Source organism: Protopterus annectens, chromosome 2.part1 (assembly GCF_019279795.1).
Source record: "Protopterus annectens isolate FY-2018-M chromosome 2.part1, PAN1.0, whole genome shotgun sequence".
NCBI lineage: Eukaryota > Metazoa > Chordata > Ceratodontiformes > Protopteridae > Protopterus > Protopterus annectens.
The window spans coordinates 372557549-372583710 of record NC_056729.1 but is presented as its reverse complement, the minus strand read 5'-3'; the positions used below and the strand labels follow the sequence as shown (position 1 = coordinate 372583710).

General features: G+C 37.2%; 1 protein-coding gene across 2 annotated transcripts in view; it reads right to left on the bottom strand.

The window, feature by feature from the left end:
• The window catches only part of SPOCK3 (SPARC (osteonectin), cwcv and kazal like domains proteoglycan 3), a 2692952-nt gene extending 2678204 nt beyond the window's left edge, over positions 1-14748 (bottom strand). Inside the window, exons 1-2 of one of the 2 annotated variants that reach the window (XM_044062207.1) lie at positions 14494-14748; positions 14218-14382 (exon numbers count right to left, since the gene is read on the bottom strand). In XM_044062207.1, the coding sequence (XP_043918142.1) occupies positions 14218-14382 (165 nt within the window). In that variant the 5' untranslated portion in view covers positions 14494-14748. The remainder of the gene's footprint in view (positions 1-14217; positions 14383-14493) is intronic. The other variant, XM_044062208.1, reaches the window with a different exon arrangement.
• Between the last annotated feature and the right edge of the window lie 11414 nt (positions 14749-26162).

The window sequence follows — 26162 nt, the reverse complement described above, 5'->3', positions numbered from 1 at the left end:
TAAATTCAGTGTATTTATTAGATGTGTGTTTTCACCCTCAGCACTACTTGAGCCTTTTTGGAGTTTTGGTTATTGCCTTCTTCTTCAGCTGTGCTTTCACATGCTGTGATTACTGGGTTTTACTAACTATTTCTCTTGCTAATGTTGCCGAATAATACTATTCCAATCTGCTTCTGGTAAATGGAAGCTCCCAGCCACTATCATTTTCTCTCCTGCATTTAATGCAAGAAATGTTTGAATTTCTCTAGATCACCAGCACTTGACCTTGGTGGTCTATACTCTCCAACAATTGTTATATGTTCCAGGGGGGGTCTTTATTATCAGAGTTAAAAATCTACAGTACTGCTGTTATCAAACATGTAATAATCATAACTTTCATAACTATCTTAAATCCCTATCATAACACCTCCACCTAACTTTTTTTAAATGTATTTTATGATAATAACATTTTTACTCATTTTTACTCTGATAGAACTGGTTCTTTAAAGTTTCACAAATAATCTTCTGGGAATTTAGCAAATTTTCCAGTAAAATCTTTATTAGTTAATAACGTTAGCAGTTAATAACCAGCACAGTTACATCAAATGCTTCTATCGGTGAACTTTTACATTTTTGACATGGCAAAAATTATGTTGTGTGCTAGTCAAACATTACAATATATGCTGCAAAAATTCCATTTCCTTGTTGGATGAGTTGATTTCATGCTATCTACATACACGGGTGTGCAAAATTAGGCTTCAGTGTTATACACATTTCTGCTTTTTAAAAGGAGTAATTTTTTTCATGTAGGTATAGCCACCTAACAGCGAAACCATTGGCTCTAGATAATTCTCGATACTGAAGTGGCACCCAACCCCATGTGCAAAAATGGGAAAAAAGAGATTATGGATACATGAATGGATTTACTCAAAAATATTTCATTCACTCTAACCTGACTCTCCCTTCCACATGCGATTTGCAAAAAACACATCCTAACACCATTATAAGCTATGCTATCAAAAACGGCTGTATGTTCCTTATTAACAATCAGCAAATGTTTGAAGATAAGACCATTTTGCCAACGTGAATAAAACAGTTCCATACTTTCTTACATTAAAGCATTTTAGGGCCCAACTCACATCCTATAATATTTTTGCTCCTGACAATCATAGCACTATTCAATGTTCATTTTCCTCTCTGGAAATATATCAGCTCCCCTAACAATTGAATCTCCAATTACTAGCATAGAATTTCTGACTAGTGGTGAGGAATCTCAAGCTCTTCATTCATCAATGTCTGCTTTATTCATTGTTACAAAGGAATGATCTTCATCATCATTAGTTTTATCAGTTTTACTGTTTTCATTGATTATTTGATATGCAAGCATGCAATACTCATCCAACAGTCTTTGTACTTCCACAGCTTGTGCCATGTTGTCAACTTTGGTCTTTATCCTCTTTTTTTCTTACACCAATGTTCTTTAATCCTTTCAAACATACTTTTCAACAACTTAGTAAAAGAAATCTAGTGAAACTCTATTAAAATGGGGAGACAAAGGTGCAAAAATAGGGGCAGATTTTAAATATTGCTCTGATAAACTTAGAACGTTGCTAGAATAACAAGATTTGTGTCAGTATCATTTTCTAAAGAATATAAAGTCTAAAACTCAAATGGATGTCATCTTTTAATGACTTCATTCCTCAGTGTTTTGCCAAAAAAACACAAGCTGTATGAGGAACAGAACAAAAATATGAACAAAAAATTAGGACATTCTGCAAAAAACCTGGACAGCTAGGAGGTATGCCTCCAAATTAAATGTTTTTCTTCCCTTTAGCATGCTCCTTGCCTCTTTTTTCTACCTTATCTGTTAGAAAAATGACATCATTTTTTTGTAGGCTTAATGCTTTGCTGGGTATATTATTCTTCTGCAGGGTAAAAATGCAACATGTGTTTAAAATATAAATGTATTAAGTGTTTACATCAGAAGTATATGTATATATATATATATATATATATATATATATATATATATATATATTTACACACACACACACACACATACATATATATATATATATATATATATATATATATACACACCTATACAGCTATATATATATATATATATATATATATATATATATTCCTTCAGAAAAGTTTTTTTTTTTCTAACTAGAAATTAGCACTCTCCAAAACTCTCTGTAATAATTTGGTGGGGTCAAATTCAGCAAAGAGATGTATATAAATTCTTAGGTGTAGAATGAAAATCTTGGATGCATTTTTACCTAAATGCTCAGGTGCAAGTCTCTGAAAGTTTTACTAAGAATTTTATAGGGGGACTCACTTATCTTTTACACACAGTTATAGAATGCAGATTTTTTGCAGGCATTTGAGAAAGACAGCCTGGTTTGTTGCATAAACCTAGTTTCTATTAGGGTTTGATATGTGTTTTATGGTAGGGAATGCTGCATATTTCTGGAATATACTTTTATTAAGTTTTCTTTAAATTGCAAATAAAATTCATATTGGTTTATCTTGAAAAGGGGGTATCTATCCCTGAATTTACGATAGCCCCTAAAAGTATTTAGACTTGTATGCAACAACTTCAAATGGTAATCGTTACCCTGTCTCCTTTGTAGTAACTAAACACCCTCGCTACAACAGTTCTTTTTTGCAAATTGTTACAGAAGAGAAAAGCTCTTCCTCCTGCACTAGTTTTGCCTTTGGTGTCAGCAAACACAAATTCTTCCTCTTGTAATTTTTTTCATTCTTGCCATTGGTAGCAGCATAGTCAGCATAAGTTCTTCATATTTTACTCTTGCACTTGGTGTAAGCAAAAACATCTTTCCTTATTCCACTGCCGACAGAAAATATTGCTATAGTCATCATCTATCTGGCTGCAGTAAACACTGCCATTTTTATCAGTGTCTCCTGTACATCCTGAAGCACTTACTACATTACTTATACAGTGCTAGTAGAAGAAACATACCCAATATTAATTTTCCTTATGTCCAATGGCACTAGAAAAATAAAATCATCTGTGTCAGTCTTTTTACTACTGTTATTTATGGCAGTTCTGCTCACTTTTGTCTTAATTTCTATCACCAGTTTCTTAGCTCAGGCATCCATTTATATCTCCTCTATTTGGCAAATTCTCTTTGGAATCATTGCGTTCTTGTATTGTTATCTAATATTTATTGACAACTTGCTTGTGACATCACCATAAAAGTTGAAATGAAAGTCAAAATTTCCCATCATGAGTTTGTTATCAATCATCCTACTGTTTGATTCTCATATTATAATTGCAGCTTATACAAACAGGTCTCAGATCTGCATATACATTTCACTGCTCCAAAATTAGCATACACATTGTCCATGTGCAAGCACAGGACCTCCAAGGGCAGCAACACACATGAATTTAGTACTATCTTTGTCAGTATAAATCTCTTAAAACTATACCACACCCTTCTAAAATTACTCAGGGCAGTTTCTGTTAAGCAAAATCCTGGCACATATCAAGACTGCAAATTGAGCTCCCTTATCAAGCACACAAAAGGCTTATCAGTTATACTACTCAGTACTGGTAGCATTAATAATCAAAATAATTAGATGGAGGCCTTCAGAAAACTAGGACATCATGACAACTGAAACATGGGGGTTGTTTATGACATTCTAACTGTATTATGACAATTTCACCCTTCCCCTTCACAATAGGCTGAAAGCAAGAACTGGGAGAGGGGTGCTACTCTTACTCAAGAATAAACAATCATTAACATTGGTGTAGTCTTTCACTTTCTCTCGGTCTCTCTCTCTCTCACTCACTCAACCTAAAAGGCACCATCAGTATAAACATTAAAAATAATTATTTATGAATTTATTTATATATCTCTATTTGTTGACTAGCATAGTCCAGTTCTACAGCATGCCAGAGAGAAACGTTCCCACATGTAAATATTTACTTTATTCAAGTTCAATAATATTGATAGAAAAAAGTACAAGTGATGCAAAAAGAGAAAACAAGAACAGTTTCCCGTTGTACAGTTCATGAATATGAATGAAAACATTACTTTTTACAGTAATAGTTAGGCTTTTATTCACATTGAATACATATTCTACTGGCTGTTTGAAGATTCACTCACTTGTAATTGCATCATACAGAAGAGTAGTGTTGCCAGACATTTAGTATAAGGAAAAGAAAATTAAAACGGCGAGAGGATAAAATGAGAGCCCTTAGAATGTGAAAATAAAAAAAAATAATAATATTGGGAAGACAAAAAAAGATTAGGAGGATTAAATAAGTTAGCGAATATGTAAGAAGAGTGATCAAATACAAAAGCACCATCGTTTTAAATGAGTTAAGTGTTAATGCCATTGGACTGCTAGTTCCTCAGTTAAAAGAAAGCTAGGATGTATGAACAAATAACTCACCAAGCTCAACCCCACAAACATGAAACTCTTGCTAATAGAACTCATCTTAGCAAATATATTGCATTATTGCAAGGCTATCACATTCCTTTCTAATTGAATGAGTAGTCATTTTCCCTTAGTATTAGACTGGTCAGTCAGGATTGCATCAGCCCCTCCAAAATACATGCTTAACAGATGCAATAACTTATTAAAACATTCAGGAGACACTGACTGGCTGTCACTGTACCAAAAAAAAAAAAAAAGATTCTGAATGTACACCGGCATCAGTTCAAGAAAACTCATTTCTCATTGGATATAAATAACTAAGTAATGTCCATGGCTTACCCTACAAATCAAACCCCCGCTTAAGCAAAGGGATCTGGTATGGGAAAAAAGGAAATCTTGGTTGCAAAACTATCATTTAGCATTAATTTTATTAACTTAGAAAATATTTCAGATAGGTTAAAATCAACATTTCTTAGAAAGAGGCAGACATCTACAGTGTACAGCCCTAAACAGCTTTGAAATGCCACTAGGGAACTTGGGCCAAATTACAGATAAATCGCAGAGACACATTGGTAACCCTAGCCCATGATTTACTAACAACAATAAAAGCTTCATATTACCTAGGATTACTGCATGTATCAATCCCACAACAGTACTGAATGTGTGTTATGCTTTACAAGCAGAAATCAATACTAGTACATTACTCAAGAAACGTCCCTTATTAACTTTTAGGCCAGGTTCTATTTTAAAAATTTGCCCAGAATGCATCAAAAACTATTAAAAATATTTAAAAATAGAAAGAAAAATTATAGTTCTAACTTAGTCAACTACAAACCGTCTTCTTTGCCAGTGACCCAAATTTCCAAAATATTTAGCCTATCTCTTTATTCCTGGGTACTGGAACATTGCCACCATATTTTAAACATGTTTATATCAGCCATCTACCCTACTGCCTAATCCTTCCTCCTCCTCACCACCACACTTCAGGAAAATGACATGCTTCTGTCCTTTCTCTTGTGTTTTTGGGGCAGTACCTACTCATAAACGTTAGAGCATACTAGTATCAGACTCTTGGATGGTAATTTAGGTGAATTTCCAACTCAAACTACAATCTGACTTCTTGACATTGTGGCACTACATTTCTTAAAGCAAACTATCAACTAAAATCCAATAAAGTGGAAGTTACGAGTTTTGGGATAGTAGAAAAAGTTTGCTAGTGCCACTCTGATCAACATTAAATACTCTTAAAACAACATCAATGAGGTTTCTCAGCAAACAAAAATAAAACATGTCTTCTCTTAGCCTTACAGTACCCTTTAAATGTCACACAGAAGCAACAATAGACAAGCCTCTGGCCCAACTAAATCTAGTCTTAGAATTATTACTACCAAAACCCACAAAAGTTTATGCCAAAACTGTTTGTCTGCCTCAACTTGAATTAGCTTTTCCTACAATTACTTTTTTTTTGCCTACAAAAACTTAATTCAAAAAATATAAGCAGAATCCACATAATGAATTTCTTAGCTAATCACATTGTCTTCATCTTCTTTTTCTTCTTCAAATAATATGCCAGTTACATCTGTCAATTACAGCTGCATTTCTTATTATCCCGCTGTTATTAAAAATAACCATCATACATCTTCAATCTTCAAACCAATAGCCAACACACCTATTTCCTCTATTACATGCAGCACAGACTAACATCAGTAAACAAGTCACCTTTTAGATTAGTCATTGGTGAGACTGCTTTTTTAGAGAGTAGCTCCAGCCTGCTGGACTCACCTACGACTTGTGCTTAAAAAAAAGCAAAAAAGCAAAAAAAAAGTCTGCAATGATTTCAAGCTAAGTGCAGGAAACACCGTTATTCAAAAGATGAAATAATGTGCCAGATGCAATGCCTAATACACACGTATGCATAATGAAATTCACAGATTAGCATGTTCGTATATATAAAGTGTCAGGAAAGCACAAAAATACTTAACTGCACATATGTATATCTGTACAAACTAATCTTGCTTGTCGTGTAACTCCAGTTATGTGTGGTCAGTGTTCCCATATGCTTACCTCACATTTTGCTATGGATCATATACATTGCAAACAACATGCATTTCTGTCTCTCTGAAATTATGCTTGTGTCATGTTCTTCCATTTTGCACACTTTGTAATAATGGTAAACTATACTACACATGCTTTTATTTTGTTCGATTTTTAGCCTGAGTTATGGATAAAAAGGGTCAGAAGACCACTATACTTAACCCAAAAAATAAATAAAAACTTAATAATAAAAAAAGAAGGTAAGGCTCGGCGTATTTGTAGCCGAACTTAACTAAATGAGTACATTTTTATATGAACATTACGACATGATTTTGTTATAAAACTGCTATAAAATTTCAAATTGTTTCAAAGATATGGTCATATACAGTTAGCTGCCATAAGTATGCTGAAACAGATACTTGGCTACTATGTGATTTTGCATTTTGTTTTTCAACAAACATCTACACTTATGCATTTGACTTTTATTCTGGGGTACAGTAACTATAATATTGTACTATTAGTGAGTTCTTATGAAAGCACAACTGAAATAACACTTTTTTTCTTGGAAATTTTACTATTTTCTCTCATATGAAATAAAAACCAAAATTATTAACATGTTTTACTTGTTCAGACAAGTATACACACATCTGAGCTTAGTTTGTCACCTTGTCTTTAGTGCTTTCAACTCATACATTGTGCTATATAACACTTAATGTGCAGATGTCTTGTCTTGAAAGTTTTTATAACAAAATTTGGATCTAATACTTAGATACTGGCATTTAACTGCGGTGGTGGTGCTGCGGTAGCTTTGTCGCCTCACAGTTAGACGTTGCCCGTTCGATTCTCAGTTAGAGCGTCTTCTGTGTGGCGGCATGCGCGACATGCGTGAATGGGCGTTCCTTTGTTGAAGGCTGTGCGTTAGGCCCGGCAAGCCAGCACGTAAAAATCTGCTGCCAATCATTAGCGGACTAGAGTTCCGCTGTGGCGACCCCTAACCGGGAAAAGCCGAAAGACACAAAACTTAGATACTGGCATTTGTAGCAGGGTCATATTATAGTTAGGATGAACATTGCTAATTGACAAAATGCAAATACATCAACATACTGCAACAATTGCTATATGTTAACCTTAAAAGTTTAGTTATTGGCTCTCTCCAAAGTAGCAAATATAAAAGCTGACCAGTATATGCATTTGTAGTGTTGTTCTGACTTTTGTCTTAAACTAAATATATAATTTTACATAAAGTGGTTGCTTTTATTTCAGGTATAAAATAATACATTAAAAGTATGTCTCATATGACATTAAAATTCAAGTTACTGCAGCTCTTTAGCTTTTGAAGCAAGAAAACAGTCTACGTTATGGTTATCTGCAACTGTCTCTGCAATTTGTATCAGTCTTTGAAAAATCAAAATCATTTATATATAATTTGAGAACACTCTTCTTATCAGTAATAAACAGGTCAGTCCCTCAGGCTTTGCATAGCAGCTAAATCTTGTTGTTGTGATTAAATGGATCATCATAATGGGCTGTTTACAGATATGATAAGACTTATATCTGAGATTAATAACATATAAAGTACTTTACAGTGCGTGCAGGAAATATGGAGAAGTATGTTTATACATTTACATTTGTGTGGATATATACATCTCTCTCACTCTTTCTCTTTAGATATATATATATATATATATATATATATATATATATATATATATATATAGTGAGAGAGATATATAAATTGAGCAGGGTATGTGATGTGTGCATGTGTTTGATCATGTATGTGTGTTTTACTTGGATGTATCTATACAACAGCAATAAAGCATATTATGTGTGGTATTCATATTCCTGTGTTGTACACAAAGCCATGGCACCAGTTGACTTTGTAGAAGACAATGTGACTGTGATTCAGGAAGTCCTTGCATGCTGAGGTACCAGGATTCAAAACTGAGTGGCACGTTCACTGCTCATGTTATCAGAGTTACATGTAAATGTGGCCATCTGTAGGTGTGCCTATGCAAAGAGGTCCACTCCCACCATAAAGCACTACTGTATTCACAATCCTGTGCAGTACAGCACTTCAGCATCAGACACAAAACACAAGACTGCTGAACAACTTCACAGAAGGTCCATAACTGTAAGCAGCTATTTGCTGTACTGGATCAGTTGTTATTAATTTGAGAATATGAGCAGGACTCTACTCTACTGCACTTTTCCTTGCTCAGACTATCATTCTGGGTGACTAAAGCTATGGAGTACGTTTGTGTGCACATGTTTTAGGTGTGAATGGGTGTCTGTATAGAAGTGAGAGTGACAGCCTATGTATGCATTGGGAAGATGCTCGCGGGAACCTGTAGGCATTTCTTCTGCGTGGAGACGATAATTTTGTACATATCAGAGTGTCTGGATGAATGCAGCCTAAGAACAGAGACTAGAAATACATATAAGAAGCCAGTTTAGCATCACAACTTTCATATGTCTGAATGTCTTTGGAATATATGTCCCAGAAAGGAAAAACAAGCAAACATAAAGAAAACAAGAAAACTCTACACAAAAATCACACTTTCTGCAAATCAAGCCAAGTACTATGAAGCAAGAAATTTGTCCTGAAGCATACTAAGGCAGTTTTATGTTTTTTAATTCAATACACATTTATCACTTTCACTCTTTTTTTGCTTTTGCAGAGTTAATTGTTTTTGCACTTTGACATGCCTTTCACAAACAATGTTTTGATTCTTATCGAGTCCCTCTCCCTTGCAGGACACCTATAGACAGACACAAGAGTCAGGTCCAGGTCTTCCTTGCGTATGTGTCTTTAAGATGTGGGGAAGATGAGTACAGGAGCTTGCATGTTACCATTTGTGTGGTGTACACATCTACTCTACATGGTTCCAGCTTTTAGGAAATCCGCACGCAGCTGTTTAAGCTACTCATATGGGTGATTCTTCAATAAATAATCTACTTTTTAATAAGGGAGTTCAGTGTCAGATTACTGTTAACCAGTGCAACACTACCAGCGCAAATTCTGGTACTGAGCTAAAGTGTGAATACCACTGTTTGTCTGACTGGTCCAAGCAGTGATATTATTTTAATAGAAATAAATGTATATATATATATATATATATATATATATATATATATATATATATATATATGGATACACACACATGTGTGTGTGTGCAAGTATGTATGTGTGATCAGATTTTGAAGCCTAACTAAAGACCAATTAGCTAGAAAAAGTTGTGAAATAAACATTTCATGTATACATACGAAATGTACACAACTCTTTTAAGACTTTCTGTTTCAATAATTACCACAATCACTGACATAATGGCCCCTTATCATGAAGCAAATCAATCAGATCTTCTTATAAAAAAATACGCTTTTGCACAGGTTACTCAAAGAATTATTCTTCATTGTATTAGATTTTAAACAAATGCTACAGTACTAATTTAACAAATCAGTTTAAAAATCAGGAAATATGGCATTCCTCACACATACTGCTCAGGATAAATGCTGCTACAATCTGATAATATTTTCCTCAGTGAAATCTGCCACGAAAGGCTGCTATTCATACCTTTTAAACATAAAGTCAGTGGTCCATTACTTCCATTTATGAAGTGGTTTCAGAAAGCCAAACAAACTGATTATGAAAATATGCTCAACACACATCTACACCCACCTACCCACACACTCTCTCACACACATGTGCACACACACACACACACACACACACACACTGACACACACACACACACACACACACACACACACACACACACACACACACACACACACACACACACACACATACGGCTGCACTTAAACAATAATGATTCAACTTTGAAGCTCATCACTCATCATACTCATATCATCCTAATTGTCTAGTAATATCTGACAGTGCACAGCCAGTAAAGACATACACATGCATACACACACAATTAATAATCAAAAACTAAACCAAATTAATAAACTGAAGTAACATATATACTGGAGTACCCACAGGCTTATGACAGTTCTATAAATGAACACTCTCCTAATTTAACATGACCTAAATAAACAAATTGAAAATAAAATACAACCACTAATATGCTGTAGTATATTTTGTTGAATTTAGAGTGCTATGGTGATGGTCATGTAAAAGTAAATGGAATTTCTGAGTGTTGTGTGTGCCACTGGTGACAAGTTCCATATGCTCACCTAATGGTTTGTTTCTTACACAACCTTCATTTTAGAAACTGTGACTCTCAGCTTTCATATATTTTATCACGTGTCATGTATTTGTACTACAAAGAGAAAGCGTTTTTTTTTTCAGATTACTCAGAGATACTTTAAAGCATAAATCCCTAATTATTAGAGATGGCTATAGTCACAGATAGCACACTCATCATTGCAAGTACTGTTGCAGTGTTTTTTTGCTTCCAGTTTCAGCTATGACTACTTGATACACACTCTCTGTCACACATTTTGCTGAGGAAAAGTTGAGAAGTATGCTGAAAACATTATGTTTACTCAAACAAGCACAAGTCAATAAAATGATACTAAATGGCAAACTGCAATGTACATAAAAACGTACTGCTGAACAAAGTTTATTTTTTTAATAGCACACCAGCAAATTTCTAAACTTCAGCACTGCTGTCCCACATGCAACATCTAAGGAATATTAAACCATACTGCATATGACACACATGCATGCAGGCTACTATACAAATACACAAATGCACACACAAAAAGACTGCACATATTCATATTGTGTGTTACTTGTTGTCTGTATGCTTAAAAAAGGATTTTTGATTGGAAACATACTATCTACACTGCTTGTATTATTTCTGAATACCTACTAGAGTTAATAATTCTGGGTAAAATTAATATTTTATTTTATTTTTTTTTGATTTAGGACATTTCTAAGTTCACTACTTCTACTACCATTTTTCTGGGGGTTTTTTTCTGATTTTTAATATGTAGTGATTAACTAGACATAATGTAATTGAAAAACTTTCACACAGGGAAGTTTTTTTACATTGTTTAGATTTTATAATACCTGATCATTATGTTAAATTAGTGTTACTGTCTTTTTAACAGCAGTGAGTATTCCCCTGAGTGAGTATAGTGGGATCAGCATTTAAAATCCAACTGGCAAAATACAAAAGATGTCTATGTGTGTGTGCTTATATTTTGGTTTATTACTTTTTATGGTTGGTAGCAAAGGCGTGCACTACTGCCTCACCACCTTTGGTTATCCAGTTCAATTCAGGGTTAAAGAGCCTTCTGCGTGGATTGTGTACACCATACTTAAGTGTACCTTTTCCTCCCCTTTTCCACAAGGGTTACTACCTGACAGACTTTTGGCAGAAAAGTCTAACTTTGGTCGGTTGTGTCCTGGGGGTGGGGTGTACAAAAATCGTACAGTTTTCAGGAAAAAAGGCTTGTCTACTTTTTTATACCTAAATAATGCCAAAAAACACTTCTTCTGGCTTGTTCCCGGTTAGAGGTCACCACTGTGTATCACCTGTCCACTCATGATTGGCAGCAGAATTTTACAGTGTTGAGTTGCCAGCCCGGCACCCAGCCTTCCATGGAAGGCACACATGTGCACACTCACACCTAGGGCCAATTTAGAGTGCCCAATACACCTACAGCATGTCTTTGAGATGTGGGAGGAAACCCACATGACCACAGGGAGGACATGCAGACTCTACACAGAAGGCACCCCAGCCAAGGATCAAACTGGAAAACTTCTTGCTGTGAGGTGACACTGCTAACCGCTGCACCACTGTGGCCACCCTAAAATAATGCCAAAAAAACACAATGACACTATATCTGAAATGTGTCCTCTTGTCAACAAAATTAAGGCAACAACTACAATTCTACAACTAGAAGTTTTAGCACTTAAGAATAAACAAATGTCTTGCAGTGGTGGAGTATAGTCAGTCCTGAAAAACTTCAAGATTCAGTATGAAATGTTCATCTTTGAAAATCTAATAAGGTGGTAACCTTATCCCACACATCCCAAAAATACATTCATCATGGTGAAATGGCGATGCTGTAATATCAGTGGAGGATGTACATGCGATAATACCTCTCAATTGTACCTCATTACGAGGACCATGCCTCATTTGGGGTCTTAAAAAGTTTATGTTCCTCAAAGTTCCACATTGAAAGGGTCTGTCACACATAAAGTGTTAGTTTTTTTTTACTGATAACCATCCTAAATAGAAAGTAATCATATTAATCCATTAAAAGATATTTTATATAACTAAAGCCAGCATATGTTCACCACCCTATGACCTTCCTAGTTGAAGTTGTTAGTAAGCCGCTAGAACATGTTCCACATTTTCCCATTTGTTCCACATTATGAGGGGGCTAGTGTTCCTCATTTTGGAGATGGAAGGTTTAGAGCTATGCTTGCGATGGTACGCCTGAGATCGTGTCTGCGGCTGAACAGGCTGGCATCCCGTTCCTGAAACGGGTCTCTGCTTTCTGCCTGCCAGGGCTACGCTCCAGATCCCCCGCATCCCTAACTACGAAAACAGGGTATCTGCAAATTAATTAATTAAAACACATGCTCAAGAGGCTTGTAACACGAGCAGCAGCAGACAGGTAACGTACATGGTTAAGACAAGACTTAGCTGAGGCGACTTAGCAAACAGTATTTAAATGAGAAGTCACTTATCCCAACTCTAAAGATTTACACTTTTATTATGTAGAATAATTAAAAACGTGCATCATATCACTACTGTTCCACGATTCTGTTGTACATTTTATTAAATTTAGTAATCTGTAAAGATCATGACAACTTCTTGCTATACGGCAGAACAGGAAAAGCAGATTTCATTAACTCTCTTGTTATCGGGTGGAACAGTCCGGAAGCATTTTTTTTTCTTCTTCTGATTAAAATCCCCACTTCTGTCATTTGGACAGCGAATGACAGCTCTTCAAATGACATTAGTAGTACTGACAAAGCATCAGGTTTTCGCAGCCTAGTCAGGATATTGGGACACACACACACACACACACACACACACACACACACACACACACACACACACATCACAAGACAACACAGACACGTACACACATTCTGATTCTCCTGTACTCCTGTTGTCAGATGTTTGTGCTGCAGAAAGAGACAAATCCTCAAAACACTTCAAACTCTCAAGTGATCCCCACTATATTAATCATGAGTTGAACTTGACTAAGCTGTTTGCTTCTTCTATTACTTGATAAACAGGACGTTTGCAAATATAATTTCAAACAGCAATCATCACCTGTTTAGTGCTGACTTGCATTCCCCATCCCTCCCCCAAGCAAAACAAATTGTGACAAAAATGTCTACATGGAAATACACATTAAAAAAACAACAACAGCAAAATAACACAAGAATATCCACGAGGGCGCTGCCTTCAGTTCGAACCACACAAAAAGTTATTTGAAAAGGATAATGCACTTCAACATACAGTAATTATATGTAATCCACTGTCTGTTCAAAATAATGTATCCAGCAAAAGACCGCACCTATCTTTAAATGCAGCCATCAAATGAAAGAAGTCATTAACTGTTGTGAAACAGAAGAGAGTGGATTCCATTATGACATTATCTGGACAGAACTATGCCTTGTAAAATGCAGGTGTGATGCACACAAGGATGCCCCGCAGCATACCACCCTATGAAACACAGCAAAGTACAATTGCACGCTGATTTACTACATAAAAGGAACACATGAGAAGTAATGGAACAAACCAGGAGAAAAAGATCACAAGGTCCTCACTGGTACAGATTAAAGATGCAAGCACTTACATCTCGAAATTTGTTCCAATGTCCCACTTCCTTGTCGTATTGTGAGATGGTGGTAAGCCATTGTTTATCATCCATAAAATTGCTGCTGTCCGACCTGCTGGACGTCGCGGCTAGTGCCTGGCTGTAGGCTGCTGCCACAATAGTTAGCCACACTGCCGTTAACATCTATACATTTAGGAAGAGACAAATAAAAGAGAAACAGGGTCAGGCACTATGCAGTCAAACAAATTCACTGCTTAACAGTACCTCACACAGTCGAGAAAGTACGGGCACTACCTTGTAGTGCAAGACCAAAGATGCATGCAGTGAGTAGCAAGCGGCACGTCACCTTGCTCCTTGCTGCTGGTGTTGTGACCACTGGGAGCCTCACTTAGCGAGTACGAGCGCTCCGCTGGCCGCCTGCTGTACTGTAGTTTATGCAGTCCCAACCACGCGCTACTGCTATCACCGAGCTCCCTTTTAGAGCGTCCGCTCGTACGCGCATGCACGCTCGCTGCCGGGCTTGTGGTCCCTATCCCTCTCTTGTCTGTGCTGGGCGCGCAACTGCAGCGTTGCAGACGTGTGCCAGATAATTGCTGTTAGGAGCGCGCACTGGCTTCTGACTGGTGGGTCAGCACGGCGTTCGGTACTGGTTGGTTACACAAACCGATAGAGATAACCTCTTTAGGGCTGTAACTTGGACTATGCTAATTGTGTCATAATTCCTGCTATCTCCCACAATACTGATGGATTCCAAAACACTAGCATATATAGCAAGAAAAAAAAAATCATTAAGACTCGGTATAGGATGTTTACTCTGAAGCTTTTCACTAGAAATAGAATAACGTGCATGTTCGATGTTTACACCCAATTACTTAAAAATACATTAAAAGAGTAGTAATAATATTGAATAAAGGGCGCGCCAGAGCCTAGACGGGCAAGCTGTATGTTGGAGGCATGGTTTCCCTGGATGAATTTTAGCAAGAGATAGCAGACGGTGTCACGGTGAAGTATTTAGTCCACATTCAAATATATATATATATATATATATATATATATATATATATATATATATATATATATGTATATATTCATTTAAATAATCGTGTGGTTTCATTCTGGAGTTTTCTCCATAGGATCATGGAAACTTTAATGTATGTTTTGCATGCTGCTTGTTGAACTTGATGGTAACTTCTCTACCCTCACCTGTTGGTATTTTTCATACGGAACTTCTAGTTTGAAAACCTTACCAGTCAGTTAGCTATACCACATTGTGACATATGTTACATGTCTATACTGGGGAAGAAGGTAATTTTTGGACACTATATACAGACTTTTTAAAGTATCTGTTTAAAATGATACAGTTGAGCACTTATGGTGTTGTTTGGTGCAACTTCCATAAAATCAATGGCCACTGATATTTCAGACATAACCAGTATCCAGTGACCCACCAATCCATCCCCGCTGACCTAGAAGTATGATGGCAGTAGGGGTCAGTAAGGAATTTTTGATTCTGATTCAGTACATTTTTTTCAGGTGTTTACCTTCCAAAGCAGATAGCAGACAGTGATATGTTAGGCTGAAGAAGCCATGCTGGTGACTAGAAGTTCAGGCATGGAACTGCAATTGTAAGGGAGGGGAGTCAGGGGGAGCAGTCCTGCCCTTGGATCTTCTGGCCCCATACAGTAGGGTGGGCTTAGGTTGTGTTTGTTGTGCACTGAAGCTATGGCACAGAGGTGAACCCTTGCAAGACTAAGCTTAAGAGATCTAGTGAGTCTTTGTAAGGTCTGGGCTCCAGGGGTTGATATGATAGGTTTCCCACAGTCATCTAGTGGCTGGTCGCAGGAATGAATCTTGGTGGAAGTACGCCATTGTGGATGTTCATATATTGCTATTATCAACATTCCTTCCTTCTATTGATTTACTGATATTAAGAAATTGGCAAAGCAATTATGCAACATGTTAAAACTAAGTGCATAGCTGTTGTCATTGGGGGTCACTAGCCCCAATAAACCCTACTACTTGGAGACTTTAACATAGACTGGGGCACCTGTTCCTCAGAATCCCCAACCACCCATATTAACCTGCATGCATTTACACAAATCATATCCACCCCTACCAGGATAGGTAAACCCAACCAAAAAGAAAGCATACTTGACTGGGTACTCATAAGTCACCCCCAACTGTACACCTCTGGTACCCTCCCTGATGGCCTAAGCGATCACCTTCTCACATATGTAATTAAGCACAAAGCCATTATTTCCAAACAACCCTTACTCAGAAAGGTTATAAACAATAAAAACTTTGACCCTGCCAAATTCCAACAAGAGCTAAACTCATGTAATTGGTCTATTCTAAAACACCTCCCCTTAGAGGAAGCAGTAGCATACTTTAGCAACAAATTCCTTGAGATCCTTGATTTGCATGCACCTATTCATTCAAAGAGAACAAAGGCAAAAACTGTGCCATGGCTTTCTAAAGAGTCTAAATTCAAAATTACCATTAGAAACAAAGCATGGGCTTTATGGCATTCTTCTAAAGACCCCCAAGATCACATTAAATACAGACAATCCAGGAACAAAACAAAAAAATCCATTTTACAAGACAAAAAACAATACTACTGTAATTTACAGACAGTAAATCAAAATAACCCTCAGAAGTTTTGGGCAGGTTTAAATAATCTACTACATCCTGGACAAACTTCAACCCCAATCCCTGCTGCTACTATTGATAAAACCCCTGAAGATGTTTCTAACAGTTTTAACCGATTCTTTACTGAGACAATTCAAGCCCTAGCTAGCCAACTACCTCCTAGCTCCCCTGGTCCTGAAAGTAGCACTCCTAGAAACCTACTCGCATTCAGCTTCCAATCAGTTGCCACTTCACTTATCCGTACCTTGATCAAAAAATTGAAACCCACTACACTTTCTGTTGATCAACTCCCTGCCGAGTACCTACAAAAATCAGCTGATGCTATTGCTTACCCCATCTCAATACTAATCAATCGAACCATAGTAGAAGCTAAAATTCCCACCATCTGAAAAATATCCTATGTAATTCCACTTCACAAAGGAGGCAGCTCTACTGAATTCTCCAATTATAGGCTAATAGCTATACTTTCTCCACTTGCAAAGATTATGGAAAAATGTATTTATAGACAACTCATGCACCACCTAATTCAGAATCACCTTATGGTAGACACTCAGCATGGCTTCCATCCTCATCACAGCACTCCTTCAGCCCTTCTAGCCTTTACCAACACCATAATCCTAATCACAACAATAATTATATATCCTCAGTCCTCTTCTTGGATCTTTCCAAGGCATTCGATATGGTTGATCACCAACTTTTAATCTATACCCTGCAAACATTCGGTCTAGATACTAGAGCCCTTCAGTGGTTTCAATCCTACCTGAATGGTCGACAGCAGGCTGTCCTCTGGCAGAACAAACTCTCTAACCTTCTACCTAACACCTTTGGAGTACCACAAGGCTCTATACTAGGGCCCTTGCTGTTCTCCATCTTCATTAACGACCTTTATACTGTCATCCCAAAAGTCAGCTGTATCCAATATGCTGATGACTCTACTCTGATTTGCTCGGCCACATCTGCAATAGAGTTATGGTCAGCTACCCAGACCACCTTTAATACAATAGAAAACTGGCTTTCTGAATGTTGTCTGATCCTAAATCCCAAAAAAACTAAAATGCTGTTATTTTCACCAACACGTAGGTCTACCGCTTTCACCTTTATCGTAAATTCAAATGATGGCACAATAATCTCCCCTGACCCCTCTACAAAACTATTAGGTGTCATCATAGATAATAATCTAAAATTCGACCTACGTGTTAACCAAACTATCAAAACCATCAATAAAAAACTAGGGTCACTTTACAGAATAAAAGCCTTCCTAACCCCTCCAGCTAAAATTGCCATAGCTCGTCTCACCTTCTTTCAACCCTTCTGTATGCATCCCCTCTACTCTCGAATTTAAACAAGACTGTTCTTAACAAACTCTCAATTTGCTACAACCACATTGCCAGGTTTGCCACTGGGCTGCCTTTTAGGACTCATCATTGTATCAGTCTAAATCAGCTTGGGTGGCTTGAACTACCCAGCCTAATCCAGTATAACCAACTGATTATGGCCTATAAAATCCTCTATAATCTGGACAATACTCCTGCACTTAAAAACATTATCACCCCCTATAACAATCCTAGACCGCTTCGATCCACTAACAAACTACTCATTCAGACTAGCAAAATTAATAACACAGCCAGTGACTCTCTCTTTGCAAACTCTGCAAGTAGATCCTGGAGCTCTCTTCCAGCTGATATTACCTTACTTTCCACCTTAGGTCAATTTAAAACTAGACTCAAACAACGTTTGTGACTTAACTGGCTATGTCAATGTATCAAGCCTGGCTAACTCTCTCTAGAATGTGTAAAAATCTGTTAACCAGTTTACTGTGTAATTTAATTTAATCCTGATTTACGCTCGGGATTAACTCTAACCTGTGGAACTTGTTTAACTTGCTTACTTATGTAATCTCTGTAAATAGTCTGTTTGTAATATGTAATGCTGGTATTATGTAATGCTGTATCTGGTTACCCTTGGAGCTTTTCTCCCCGGGCCTCCCCTGAAAATGGACATGCATCCAGTCGGACTATCCCGGTCAACAAATGTAAAATAAAAAATAAAATAAAATTTCCTTCCAGTTGTGAGTTATGATGTCTTTACTTGGTAAAATAGGCATCATGGAGGCTCAGTGGTTACAATTTCTGCCTTATTGCTTCAGGATGCTCCAGGATTCAAAAACTGACCTCCAGTGCCTGTATGTGTGTAGTTTGCATGTTTGTTTTCCAACAGGATGGGTTTACTTTAAGATTTCTAGTTCTCCTCCACCTCCCCAAAATATGCTGTTTGATGTCTTTAAATTTTCCACATATACTACAGATATCCTTACCCTTGTGGTATAGGTTGCATCTGAAAAGGATCAACAATGGGGCAGTTCATTTAACCAGTAAAGCAATTTAATTAAATAAATGAATGAAAAACAAAAGTTATGAGAATCTTTCTTCCCATCCTAATACAATATCTCCTTGTCATTAGGAGAGGGGAGAAGTTAAACGGTGCTGACATTTAAACACATTTGTTTTTGTAATGCCCAGACTTGATTAATGACACCGTAAATCATTTGGCAGTAGACTATTTAAATGACACCCATTTCTGGAGCTTTGATTATTGTGAATATGTTTTGATTTTCACAAACCAGTGCTTTATTGCAAAAACTAATACCAAATGAAAACTAAAATGTATGAGATTAATGTGTCCACTGTGTATTACATTGTGATTTAACTTTGCTGTCCAGGAAGTATTCTCTTTCAAATTAATGTGGTTTCAAAGTTTGTAATCAGTAGGAAAGTGTACAGTGTGTTGACTGGAATGTGGGACACTGCTTTCCCAGAAAATAAATAACATGTAATTTTTAATGGGCAGTGATATTTCAGACAAAACCACTATTCATAGCTCTCAGCTGTCCCTCATTATGAGTAATGCTCTTTATTTTGACTGTTAAAAGTTCTGCGCTTCATGTTATTCTACACTGAAATGACTTACACATTCATTTTTAACAAATATCTGCAATATGTAATATTGTATAATACTAAAATGTGCTAATTCATCAAAATAGCTCTCTTTTAGTATGAAGAAACAGTTAATGACCATGCTGTTAGCTTCCTGGTTAAAATCATTATTAAGGGTTGCACAATTTGCTCATTTGCTCCCACACTGTAAATGACAGTGTTCCACATTTCAAAGATAGAAAGGTGAGCACTATGCCACTGCTAAAAAAATGCTTGGAGGACTGAAGTTGCAAGAATATTTGTTAATTGAATGACTCATAGTCTTCAAAAGTTCTCTTTCTTAGGATATGATATATGTTTTTTCACAGCAGATCTATGAAATATGAATTTAGTCCGCCCAAATGTAGTGTGTTGATTAAAATGTTTGCTACAGTAATCATATGTAAACCCAGCTCACTTAATGAATACTAAAATGTAATTCAACAGCCTAATGCTCGATTTGGTAATGCAAAGAACACATTTAGACGTCCAATTTCAGACTCACTGCTTGCACTGCAGACAGCCATAACATGGATGTAACTCAGGGACTGCTGAGTTAAGACAAGTACATCAGAAGGAAAATTGTGCACATTGACTGTTACCTGGTGTGCATCCTCTTAAAATGATTGGCGTAGAGCAGGAAAACTGTGTGTCATTCATTCCAGTTGGTTACTAAATACCACATTTCAGAATGTGGCAGGTGGAGAGTGAACATCACAGAAGGTACACTGCACCTCACTGTGTCCCATGCAAGTAACTCAGAAAGACAGTGTGTTTTGGGGGATGAATAGGTATGCATTGGGAAAACACCATCAAGGCATGAGTATGTCACACTGGATACTTATCAATCAACACATAAAACACCACACTTTCTGTTGTGATGGCTGACATAATTCCTAACTATCCCCAACTATCTGCAGATATCTACCAAATTCAGTAAATGCGAAGTTATGAATTCACATGAAATGTAACACATTTTATTACCAGTTTCTTCCACAGACATTTTGCAATGTTGCTTTGACTCCATTACATGAGCTTCCTTTGCACAGATCTGTTGAGTGTCTCAGCCCTACTTCCTGAAATATGCTGGAGAAGTTTGCATCAATTTAACTTCCATGCATCTCATAGATTCATAGGTACTTATTAGACTATTGATCTGTAAGGGTCTTAAGAAGGCCAGTCTTAAATTCCCTCATAGGTTTTTCCATTATACATTGTGTTTGAATAACGTGGGGGTGACAGAGCAGATATAGTGGGACATAGGATCATAGGATTATAGGAGGTTACTAGGCTAATGACCCTAGGGCCCTAATAAGCCTAGCCAAGTTTTACCCTTATTTCCACTATCAGCACCTATCACCCTTGTCCAAGAGGGACATAGGTGGAACCCCTGAGTTAAACTTATAGTCACCCGTCCAATCGTCCATATTGCATTTGAAGAGGGACAATGAGGTGCTCTGCTTGTCATGAAGCAGGAGTCTGTTACAAAGTTGTGGTAACCTCTGGGAGACAAATCTGTCCCTCCAGCTAGTTTTATTAATGTCACATACCAGGTTAATGCCATTAGAGTGAGTAACCCGTGTACCATTTGACTTATGGATATGCAGAATTTCCTATAAAGCAGGGTCAAAGATTGCCTTATATACAAGGCAGAGATCATCTCTGAGCAGTCTATGTGAAACAAAATAAAGTGACAGTGATTTCAGATGGTTTTCATAGGACAGATGCTGAACATCTTGAATTTTCCTTGTGAGGAACCTTTGTAGTCTCTCCAATTGCTGCAGGTGCTTGGAAAGGTACATACCAAAAGGGGCATTGTACTCAATTATTGGCCTAATGAGGGAAGAGTACAAGCAGTTTGCAATTTCTTGTTTTGTGGAAGCAATGCCCTTACTTATGAGATAAGCAATATAGAATGCCCTTCTTACCACTGTGGAGACTTGGTAATCAAAGGTAAGGTTGCTGGCAACCTGTATGCCCAGGTTTCTCACCACTGAGTGCGTACTTAGGGTGCTGTTATTGATGTGGTAGTTTGCAGGAACATCACTCTTACCGGAAGAGATGATAATGTATTTACCTGTTCCCCCTATCCATGTGGGAAATGGGTACTAAACCATGGGATAATTACGTTTTCCATCCATTTGTCCAAATTACATTTGACTAGAGTAGAAGAAGTACTTTCCTTTACGTGGTGTGTGAAGAAGGTTCCACAGAAATGGTGCACTGCGTCATACAGTACATACCTAGCCATCCAACAAGACCTATTAGTGTTGCAAAAGAGATTGAGATCCAGTGAGTGAGTGTTCACAGTTGACCAGTGCACATGTAAATATGTTATTTTTCTGACAGAAGAGGCACATGAGGCAGAGGTCTTCTCTTAGTAGCCTGTATGATACCAAGAGGAGGGATAAGGCTTTGAGATAGTCTTGAATTTTTGGTTACCAAAGGATAGTTAGATGTTGACATAGGGTCCCAGAGCCCTGACTGCTGAATCAACTTTCAGAAAAGTGTTGCCAGTGTGATAGTTGCAAGGGTGATCTCACTTGCTGGAGGATAGTATTGTACATTTCTTGGCATTTAGTTCCAATCTATGGTCCTCACACCAGCCACTTGTGTTGGAAATTCTCTATTTGAGGATCTTAGTGTTCTCTGGGAAATTTTTAACGGTGCCAGTTTTACAGCCATCTACATACTTAATCAGCAACAAACCTTTAGCATTTACTTTGACCTCGAAGAAGTAAATGCCAAAGAAGAGTGGCTGAAGGAATGACCTCTGGGCAGCATCACTAGTGACAAGTCATTTGGAGGAAGTACAGTGATCTGCACTAATTTCCAGGGTTCCATTTGTGAACTAATTTACTGTCCAACAAATTTTATAAGGATTTACATTTAGCTGGGAGTTTATCCATGCTACACAAGTGTAGGATAGTGCTGAGTGCCCTGGCAAGGTATAGATATGTGGTGTGCACTTGTTAACCCTCATCCATTGCCTCTGTAACTTTCTTGAGGAAGTCAGGTAGGTCAGGTAAGCAGAATCTGCTCTTGAGTAACCTGAACTGGCTTGGATTGAGATCTTGTAGGTTACTTATGTCACTATCTAGTAACTGCATAATGATCCTTTCCATAGACTTACAGATAAGGGTGCTTAGACTTATGGATCTATAATTACCTGGACCCATTGATGCTCCATTGTTGTGCATAAAGCTGACTGTTACTGTCCTCCATTCAAAAAACACAAAGCCTGTTTGGTGGCTGATATTGAATAGCCTTTTTAAGGGGGCCTGACAAGTCCTGTTTCAGGCTGAGCAGTAGGCAGTCCAGTATGTTAACTGGCCCAGTGGAAGTAGTGATCTTGACTTTGGATATTGCATTGAGGACTTCTTCTTGTGAATTTTGAGGGGAGTGTAGTTGGGGGTGGGTTGGTATAATAGTTAAGATCTTTACCTCACATATGCAGGGTACAAGATTTGACTCTAATCTTTTGGCTTAGGTTGTAATAGTCAGCAGACTGATAGTCTAGTATTTACCTATGAACCTATGTGGGTTTGTGATCTGGGAATATAAAAGGGTGACACAGCTAAATTTAGAGCTAGATTTCTAGCAGATTGTCTATCTTCTCTAGGTCTCAGTATGTGATATCATTTGCTATTAGCTCTGTGCAGTGCTGGACATTGTTTCCAAGGTCTGTAACATAGTTAAAGAACCCCCTGACCACCAGGACAATGATATCAAATAAACACCACCACTTACGGAATATCTACTGTACCACTAAAGTTGGACTGATTATTGTAGAAGCATAGAAGCACTTTCATCGACCATAGCCAGATAAATAAACAAAGGAATCCTGTCTAGCAAAAACGCCTTGCTTCCAGAATCATCAAACGCAATACATTACAAAAAAAAAAAAACACCCTACCAGAATTCTACATGTCAGACAGACATCTTCTCTGTTTTGAACATTTTCAGATACTGTCCCTTTTTCCCATTCTTGAAAAACTGTGGTTATTAGTCATTACTACAAGTATAAACAAATATTATTGCCACAAAGCTGGCATTGCTCTTCCTATGCTAAGGTGGTCACTGCACTGTGCTAAACAATAACTTGCTTACAGCACTTTCCAGAGTTGTGAAGAAATGTGCACACAGACAACCCGAAGACTACTTAAATGGCCAGAGCATAACTTTAAGTACACAGTACACCACTTCAGGCTTCATCATGGACACCATAGTCAATTACATGAGGGAATTCATCCAAAGCTACCTAGACCCAAGAAGCATTATTGGTACCACGTTTGTTGGCCTTTTAAAAACCTCTGAAACAGTGTTTCAAAGAAGGCTCATGGAAGATCTGTATAATCTTGGATTCATGCTTAGCTCAAAATGGCAATTCCTTTGCTACTTGTCATAGTGAAAGCAAGCTAGCAAGTGGAACATTTCAATCTTACCCTTTCTGCCAGTGATCTTTGGCACACCATGGGATCCTTGGTTGGCTCATTCTTATTTGCTATATATTTGAATGATATAGGCTGTCATTGTCATGGATCCAGGCTAATTCAATATGTATACAATGCTGAAATTGCATTAGCTGCCTCTTTTCTGAAATATTTCAGCTCTAAACTTTTGAAATACTTCTGTTCCCTGCATGACTGGCTGAGTATATGGTACTGCATCTGAACAGCACAGAATAAGATGGTATTCTCACCTAAAACAGCTAGCAGCACTCCTAATACCGTCTGTTTTACTATGCTGTACCTCATCCCAGTCTCATTCCTGCTAAGTTCATTATGATTCTACAAGTATTAAAGTGGTTACCTCCACAAAACTTCTTTGCCTTGTTGTTGATAATCAGTTAAAATGTGACTTACATATAGAAAGAGTCATCAAGGAAACTAACAAAACACTTAGCATGTTTCACAATACTGTAACTTTTATTACAGATAACTCTAGAATTGCCACAACTAACTACTTCCTATCTTTTCTTCAGTCTGAGATACTCATATCACCTCCACACAGGAATCATATCTCCTCTGCACCACATACTTGCCCACACTTACAAGAGAATCTCTAGTTTGTTTTCCTTACAGTAAGACAAAACTTATCATCTATCACTAAAGAAACCCCACTGATTCAAACTTTATCATCATGTAGCCATAATTCTATTACCCTTTGCACGTGAACTCTTGCTTTTTTCTAAATGCCAGTGTCCCATTAATACCACTGCATGGAAACATTCTTCTTACAAGCTGTATGCTAGCCATAGGGTAGTCAGTCAATATTTTGAAATCCAAAAATAGGATTCAAAAAGTAGGTTTCAAGGCACCACATTTTTAAGCCATAAATCGGCAAACTCTGGAATAAATTCTCACACAACATGAGGTGTATAAATGAAAGAAAAAAAACTTTCAAGGAAAAGCTGAAACACTACCTTCTTAGCAGCTAGGCCTGTAAGTATAGCAGTGTAACTGTATCCTTCCCATTTATTAATGGATACCTCTGTGTATTGTAATGTTTGCTTTAGAACAGAATTATAGAAAGCTGCTACTGTAATACTGAAAAAAAATCAGTAATTGTGCTTTTCTAACTACATATCTGGTTCTGCCTTGGTGGTGCCCCTTTTTAACTGATGCAATGCAGTTTCAGAGGGCAGACTTGTTATAGCATGCTTTGAATTACAGTAATACTGCTAATTATGCTGTGTAAATCATTTAAAATACACGGTGGATCAATTGCCTATTTGTTGTATCGTATGTCAGTTTTACACCTGTGTAACATACATACCCCTGAATACGGAGATTGCATACTCCTGCATTTCTCCATATGCTACTTGTTAGCATTGCAGGCAATGCCTTTCAGATTCTCCAATAATATGACACTAGACAGTGTAAACTAAAAAAAACAGCAGTCATATACACCAGTAATATGACATTTAATTCTCAGTTCACTAAAGAAGAGCTGATGTTGGTTTCTCAGCTAAAAACTCTTTCTACTTTGACTTATAAAGCTATGTTTTGCTTTGTGCAAAAGCCTTGTGTAACCCAGATGTAGTTTGAGGTACATCTTCCTCCTAAACTCCTGTGTGTTGGCATGTAGTAAATATGCCCCTCTGCTCCAAAGTTTCTGCAGCAGAAGCTTCAATAATGGTCCTTTCCTCCCAAGACAAAGCAGCAAACTCTACTGATTATGTTTTAGGGTCTGGGATTTGTCTCCCCTCCCACCCAGTAAACACTATTTTATTTTGAAAACTATTTTCTGTCAAGGTTATTTTCTCTGAATTTGTTTCATGTAAGTAAAATTCAGTGACTCTCATTTTGACAAAATGTCCTTTGATCATTTAAAACAGCA